At 36.5% G+C, this 8,076-nt stretch overlaps 1 protein-coding gene across 1 annotated transcript; it reads left to right on the top strand.

Annotated features, from left to right (window-relative positions):
- Positions 1 to 375: 375 nt before the first annotated feature.
- Positions 376 to 5,422, top strand: LOC140332515 (Fc receptor-like protein 5; the record flags this gene model as incomplete). The annotated part of the gene is given in 4 exon segments (XM_072413752.1): positions 376 to 666; positions 3,197 to 3,484; positions 4,459 to 4,770; positions 5,321 to 5,422. Coding segments are annotated over 4 exon segments (993 nt in total), but the record flags the coding sequence as incomplete, so codon positions are not given.
- Positions 5,423 to 8,076: the final 2,654 nt, after the last annotated feature.

Below are 8,076 nucleotides of genomic sequence, written 5' to 3'. Positions count from 1 at the left end.
ATTTTCATAAGGAACACGTACACACTCCTTATTTTTATTGGAGAAGGGTATTTTGGACAATGAAAATGTAAAGTGTATGGACCCATTTAGACAGCACTATTTAGTTCCGTGGAGAGGTAAGTTGAGAAGATGAGCAGGAGGCAACCTTATAGCAGCATCATTCTTGGTAAATGACAGTGGTCCCACCCCGGCTAGACTTATTTGCTTGTTGTTAATACTAGATATAGTACACTGCAATATTTTTTTTTATTATGCAACATAGTGAGAAAGATGCTAAATTAAATAAATCAAATAAAAAGAAATCCAGCTTTAATTATACCAGTTTCCATTGCCTTTACAAATGCATTTAAACTTTACTTTTTTTCTTCTTCTTAGACCAACCATCCCAGCCCCATCTCCTAATAAAACCCAGGCAATCACTTTACTTTGAAGGAGAATCTGTAACTTTGGAATGTGAACATCCCTTTGTAAATACTCGGGTCAGTTATCAGTTTCAGAAAGATTCCAGCAAACTGGACAGCTACCATGATACCCTGAGAGCCAACCACCACATTGAAAGCTTGAATATGCGGGACTCTGGGAGATATGATTGCCAATACTCTATATCCGGACATCAAAGGACATTCAGTTCACCGAAAAGTATGCCTGAAACTATCACTGTTACAGGTATGGCATTGCTATTACAAATTAGGGTCCTATATATGGAGTAGCTTAAATTCGTGGGGCTTATTTGTAAAATTATGGAGTAGGTTCCAACACATTTCAAAAGTGTTGGAGGTTTGCCCTTCAGGACAGGCCTGCATTCTGCCATAACTGGAGGCTTTTTACATTAAGGTTCCTGCACTTGCTACTCGTGTAAATGCATTTATTTATTTATTTTGTTATATAGACAGACTTTTTTTAACTTATACTTTGTTTTATCATGCAAAATATATTTTTAAAATATTTAGAAAAAATGTAAATGTATACTTACCTTACCTTTCCTCCTAACTTATCCTTGACTTCTGTGGTAGGCGAGGGTGACATTTCCTTCTTCTGAGATCCTAGACTTGAGCAATGACCTTTAAAGCAATTGTCATGATAACAAATGGCTCCTTGCCATTTGTTTACCTTGGAAATGACTTTCTGTATAGTGTTTGTCAGGAGTAGCACCTAAATCACCAACCAATAAAAATACTTTTGACCGGCTTCTGGACAGTTACTAATGTGGTTCCACTCCTAATAACCAACAGCTAATTGGGATTTGAAGCTAATTCCAAGTTTGGCTTCATAGGTTTCTCTCAAATCAATTTGGTGAACACTCATGGAACCAAAATGTGTCCACCCATCACTAATGGACAGTCTGGATGAAAACATTTTGATTTATAAATAAATCAAATCCTTATGGTGCCCTGACTACTGTTTATTTAGTAGTATAAAACTATTTAGTAGTTTAAAACAAATGGAAATGGAAAAGCTTGAAACAAGATCAGGAATTTGGCATGTCCTATGGGACAGAAGGGCAGGGCCTTGGGACTGAATAATTTTATATTGTAAATATTTGTTTAAATCAGTTCAAAGGCATCCTAAATAACCTTTAATCAACAACACAGATCCATTCTTGATATCATTCAAAAAATTGGTATATTCTCCTTACTGACCCCCAAGCCAAAAAATTCATTGGGAATAGACCACAGATAACCTTCCACAGGGCACCATCCCTGCAGGACCAACTGGTGTCAAGACATTTTACATTTTCCAATACATCTTACTCAATTAACACCAGAGGAGCTTTTAGATGTGGCCAATGCTCCCAATGTCAATGGATACTACAATCCATGAACATCATTTTACCCAATGGTGATACCCATTGCCCTAGACATTATATAGATTGTACCACTATAGGAGTTATCTACATGATCACATGTCCGTGTGGAGCTTATTACATTGGGGAAAAAAAAAACCCTACGAAAACGGATTTATGAACATATCTATGCTATGCAATGGTAAAATCGCCACCCCTCTTAGTTACCATATAGCTACGAAACATAACTACAATACACAGGGCATAAGATTTTTCGGTTTGGAACATATCCCCCCAACCCCAGGGGTAGGGACATTGATGCTCTCCTTTTGCAATCTGAATGCAAATTGATTGTTTTACTTCAAGCTACTAAACACCCAGGACTAAACGATGCGATAAGCTTTAAACCATTCCTCCCTAAAGTTTAACAACATATACCATTAATTTATCAACATTGAACCGGGCACCATTTATGACATACCATATACTATATGGGGCTGTAACGAGTCACCCACCTATATTTCTAAAATTTTTCATTATTATTATTGGTACATTTGATGACATTTGATACTACTTTGATATTTGTATAAAACTTTCCTCTTAGGTAGAGGTATGCGACTCTATTGAATATCCACCTGTAATTTTGTTATGTTTGCAACTTTCTATGTTTCCACACCATTTTGTATTTATTGATTGCATTGTTTAATAATTACCATTCTGATGATAATTAGGAATTCAAAGTGATATGTTTATGTAGTAAATGTATTAATGCATTTTATATTACAGGTGACAGTTCAATAAGATTCATCCTTAAAAAACTCTAATCTAGGCAATTATGTCATGCAGCTGTATATTCATTTACTTCTTGCTAAGCTAGTACTTAGCCTTCTTGTGTTGTGAGGCTGTGTGACCACTAGATGGCACCCTGTGTTCCAATGCACTCCAAATAATTATTTTATTATTATTACACAGTATTTATATAGCTCCATCATATTACACAGTGCTGTACAAAGTCCATAGTCATGTCACTAACTGTCCCTCAAGGGGCTCACAATCTAATGTCCCTACTATAGCCAAATGTCATTATACAGTCTAAGGTCAATTTAGGGAGAAGACTGTTAACCTAGCTGCATGTTTTTGGGATGTGGGAGGAAATGGGAGTACTCGGAGGAAACCCATGCAGACATGGGGAGAACCTGCAAACCCCATGCAGATAGTGTGCTGGCTGGGATTCAAACATAGGACCTAGCGCTGCAAAGGCCGGAGTGCTAACCCCTGGGCCACCATGCTGTCGGTCATCTCTCTCATATTGGACAAGTCAAAGCTGATAGAGTTCACTGTCTGTGTTTTCATTCACCTATTACATAAGCTTTATTATTTTAGTAATATGTTAATCTGAAGTTTTTTTTTCAGCCTTATCTAGTTCTCCAACATTGAAATTTGTGCCATCCTATGCCACATTCATAAAGGGAGAAAATGTAACTATGGAGTGTTTGGCTCCAACTCCAGTTCCTGTAACCCTTTATCGTTTCTACAAAGAGGTAGAGGAGATTAGAGGACCATTTTCCAGCAAAGGGTTAATATCATTGCACAATATCACCAAAATGGATCAGGCGGAATATACATGTATGTACTGGAGTAAAAAAAACAACAGAGAAATACCATCCACTCAAAGTGATGCAAGAGAGATTTATGTTATAGGTAAGAATACAAATGTAAGGAAATGAATGTAACATTTTTGAATGTAATAAATTCTCGGTGTTTTACCAGCTGAAAACATTGGGGTCATTGGGGATCCTCTGATTTTAAACTGCAGTTGTTTTTTTTCAGTAAGCCTGATGGATCTTTAGGTTGTGTTTTTGGTCAACATTTGCCCACAGCTGGTCACCCAACAAAGTTTCACCTTTCAACATTTTGTTATTTTTATCTATTTTCTTGCCTGGTTCACCTAGTATAATAGTCTAAATTGAAAATGTAAATTGTCCAACATCTGTTTTTCAACAGAAAAGTGCTGTTATGCACTAATTGCCCCATTTAAAAACTTACAGAATATACATAACAATAGACACATAAATTACTAAAAGTAGTTTATGGAGAGCAGTGTCTTTTACTTGTGTTCAGGGTTTTCTTTTTAGTTTGATACATTAAAAAAAAACATGTCCTTGCTGCTTGAAAATTCAAGCCTGGCACACAAGACATGTATGCTGGTATACCTCGAGACGGAGTTTTAAATGCGTAGCCCCTTGGCACAGGAGCATTATTTGGGGAAAATTACAGCAGAAATCAGGTTTTTCTTTTTAAAAAAACAAATGACCATTTTAAGGTACTTTGTAACAGTTATTTTCTAATTAAAGTTCAATCCACTGATTTTAAAGGAATCACTAGTGAATGTTCTAAGTTCATCCATCACTACACATGGATTGGGGGAAGTGCTACTGTTCAGTCTTATAACCAGTAGAAAATGTTCATCAAATTTAATTCAAAGAGGGGCACAGGGGAAGCTTTTCTGGCTAAAAAAAGTAATAGCAGATACCTAAATCTTTTGTATCAAGCTACAGGTGCAAACCAACTAGTTTGGCCAAAAAAAGAACAAGCAATATAGTTATTGCACTTGGTTATCCATGTTCCCTTGTATATTTACTAATAAATAATAATTTCATTTTTTTTTGTTACAGATCATCTCAAAGCACCATTGTTGTCAGCAGATCCTCCTAGTGGAAGGATCAAAGATGGAGGCAACGTAACTTTGTACTGCATCATCAGGGAAAGTTATAAAAGGGCTATATTCCACTTTCTTAATGAAAGAGATGAGGTGACCAGTGTACATACCTACAATCCACAAACAAGAGCAGCAGCAATAACAATCAATGTGAAGAAAAATAATAACACCTCCCCTACCAAATACTCTTGTCAGTACACAGCGGAGATTAAGGGACGTTTATTGCTGTCACCAAGAAGTCCTGAAATTCAGATCATTGTAATCACAAGTTAGTAATAATTCTCTGAACATATTTTTGTATGTTATATGTATGTATGCTACATAATTTGTAAATCTTACCATACAGATCACCATACTCGTTCTGACTCTTTTCTAGAAGGTAGCACCATCTTGTCAGAATGACTGCACAGTAGCCATTCATGTTCTTGACCCCTTTCCCCCAATCACCACCATGTTATTGTTCCTTACCTTATGAGCTAAAAGAAAGTTACTTTTTTACAACAGTTCTAGTAATAATCACTGGAGCTGATGACACTAAAATCTAATAAACTTTAATAATTTAACCAATTATTGAAAAAAAACCCTAGGTGTATCTATACATTAGCTGTAACCACTTTTCATGCACAGATCCAAATTATTATTTTCCATAAAATGAAACAATATTATTTCTGGCATTGTATGTGTCACTGGTTGGGAAACTTTAACAAAAGTAACTAATTAAACATAATTAAACATTGTACATATTTCTATATGGCTTTGCAAATATTGAATTTTTTTTAGAAAATATAGTGAAATGGCTTTATTGTTTTAATTTCTAGGTGAATCTTTGATGTGGATCATAGCTATCGGAGTTGCCGCTGGGATTGCTGTATTGATTATAATTATCAGTTTGGTGTATTGGGTGATTTTAGGCAAGAAAGGTATGAAATATTTACTTAAGAGCATCATTACTATTATTAATATTTTTAACATTATCTGAAAACTGTGTCACAATTATGTTTGAAATATTTTCAGGGGGAATGCTAAATATGAACAAATAGGAGCTTGTACTAAAGAGCTGCTATGATTGTGTCCAGTGCAATCTGGACGCTTCACTTGTTTACTTAATAGGGTGAACCATTACTCTGCAAAGTATCATTCACATGCTAAGGCAACACGGGCAAGCACATGCAGTGAGGTTTGCTGCTTTTGGAAGCATAGCAGCAGTTTGCTGTACTGCTGGCAGCGGTTAACCTAGTGGTTTTCAATCACAAGTCTGAAAGGGGTCCTACTAAGCTAAGTTTCTGATTGTGATTATTTACTTTTATAGATGAATTGCCTTTAGTAAATCAATCCTATTGCTTCTTAAGGTGAAACTGGTCATCATTCCTCATTGACATGGCATATTTGGTGCATGTTTAACTTTATCCCATGTTTGGTGAATGTTTTCAGCACCAAGCAATGCCAGTAAAAACAAGAAATATTGTTCAGCATAAATACAAGTTGGACAATGGTGGACATGTCATCAACGTATTGGCCCCAAATTATTTAAACAATCAAGTCAACAAAAAGCCACAACCCAAAAATTGAGGATTGTTTCAGAAGAACAAGAACAGGGAGGTTCAGAAAAGCCGGACTTTCAAGGGCTTACTTATGTATACAATTATATAGGAACATTTTATTTCAACCATTTTAACACAATGTGCTACAATAAAAACAGATCAGCATCCAATATAGTTATGGTAATATATCTCAATATTATCAGTAACATTTGAAACAATAAATCATCCCTCCAAAGGGAAAATCTCACAAATTGATTGTACAGTGGGGGGGGTGTTCATTTGACGTGTTTCGCAGCATTTTTAGCTGCTTCCTCAGGAATGATTGTCAGAGATCATTTATCCACATATAACAATAAAGTAGGATAGCAAAGAAGAACCTGTAGTTTCAAGATTACACGCGACAATGCTGGGGACTCAGGGACAGCAGGACACTGCTAGGCTAAATAACCAAAAGGGCCAATTTTTAAAGCTTTGAGGGTCAGAAATCATCCAAGGAGAATTGTATTCAGGATTGGAGAGTTCTGGGGAGCCCATCCAGATAAAGATGAATCCAATCAAAGAAAAAAAAAGCCCAGATAGGTAAATAATGTGGAAGCCTTAACAGGATTAGAACTGTGTCCTGAGGGACATTTTACATGTCAGGTGAAGACATCACAGTTTAAAAATTGTACAACCTCTACAGCCTAAGTTTAAAGAGTCTAGCAAGAAACAAAGAATTTATCCAGCCTAAATTATTCCAATGGGCCTTTCTGTACTTGTTCTGCACACTTGCCAACTAGAGGCATTTCAGTTAGCAGCCCTCACACAAACACAGAATATAAAGCGTGCAGAACAAAACATCATCCGGTTGAGATATTGGGCCTGATTTATTAAAGCTCTTCAAGGCTGGAGAGGATACACTTTCATCAGTGAAGCTGGGTGATCCAGCAAACCTGGAAAGGATTTTTGCAAAGTCATTTGCTATTTGCTAGAAAATGTTTTCAATTCTGGACCAGATCCTTTCCAGGTTTGCTGGATCACCCAGCTTCACAGATGAAAGTGTATCCCCTCCAGCTTTGGAGAGCTTTAATAAATAAGACCCATTGCGGCAACAGGCTTTTGTCACAAAGTTCCCTAGTTTACATGTTTGACTTTTACAATTCAGTTTTTAGGATTTAGCTTTAGCTTGGTAGATGCCTCAGTCTTTCAAAATCAATGCAAAGCAGTATATGCCAAACTATTGCTGGTGTGTAACACATTGTACTTCACAATGGCTGTGCACAGACAGCACAAAGCTGTCTCCATCCTCCAGAATTGATACCTCTGAACAGAGAAATGATATCTTTTGCCAGCCCACCAGAGCATTGCAAATCAAAACCATGATTTGTGCCTGTTTATTTACAATTGACTTAAGGTAGCTTCAGAAAGAAAGTTGTAGTGAAAATAATAGCAAGCTTCTAAAAATTATGTTTGACACGTAGTCATACTGCTTTAGCTACTGTGCTTGTGGTTTCTTATTAGTTTCCTATTCTCTGATCTGTTGGGTTTCAGTAACTATTGCTACATACCACAGACACCTGTGCCCTTCCATTCCCCTAGTCCTACCTGTCATGTTCTCCTGCAGAGATTGGTGGTGCAAGGGTGGTTGCTTTCACAATCTTGGTCACTATTTAGGTATATGACAGGTTGGTTTCTAGCATTAATCTGTTAAAAATAAAAAAATCCAGATAAGTTGCTGTAAAGTGAGCTTGTGATCCTTAGACCTAGGGCAGCTAGGAAAGTATGGTTTGAAATACACCACTGGTGGTGGACAGCTGAAAGTAGGTCACAGGTAGCAGTCATTTCATGTCACCAGTGAACTGGAAATTTGAATATTATTGTTTTGATAGAGATAGAGGTGTACTGAAGTTCATGTGTAGCTTTGAAACTGCCATTATTAGAGCCGATCTAAACTAAAATTTTTACTTTACATAAAAATTTAGACAACCCTTTTATATAAAGTAAAAATATTATTTGGCACCCGGTGCTTCCTCTGGGAAGAAGAGTAGTTCCAG

Source organism: Pyxicephalus adspersus, chromosome 6, assembly GCF_032062135.1.
Source record: "Pyxicephalus adspersus chromosome 6, UCB_Pads_2.0, whole genome shotgun sequence".
Classification (NCBI taxonomy): domain Eukaryota; kingdom Metazoa; phylum Chordata; class Amphibia; order Anura; family Pyxicephalidae; genus Pyxicephalus; species Pyxicephalus adspersus.
The sequence above is the reverse complement of the archived record's forward strand: the minus strand, read 5'-3'. Positions and strand labels throughout refer to the sequence as shown.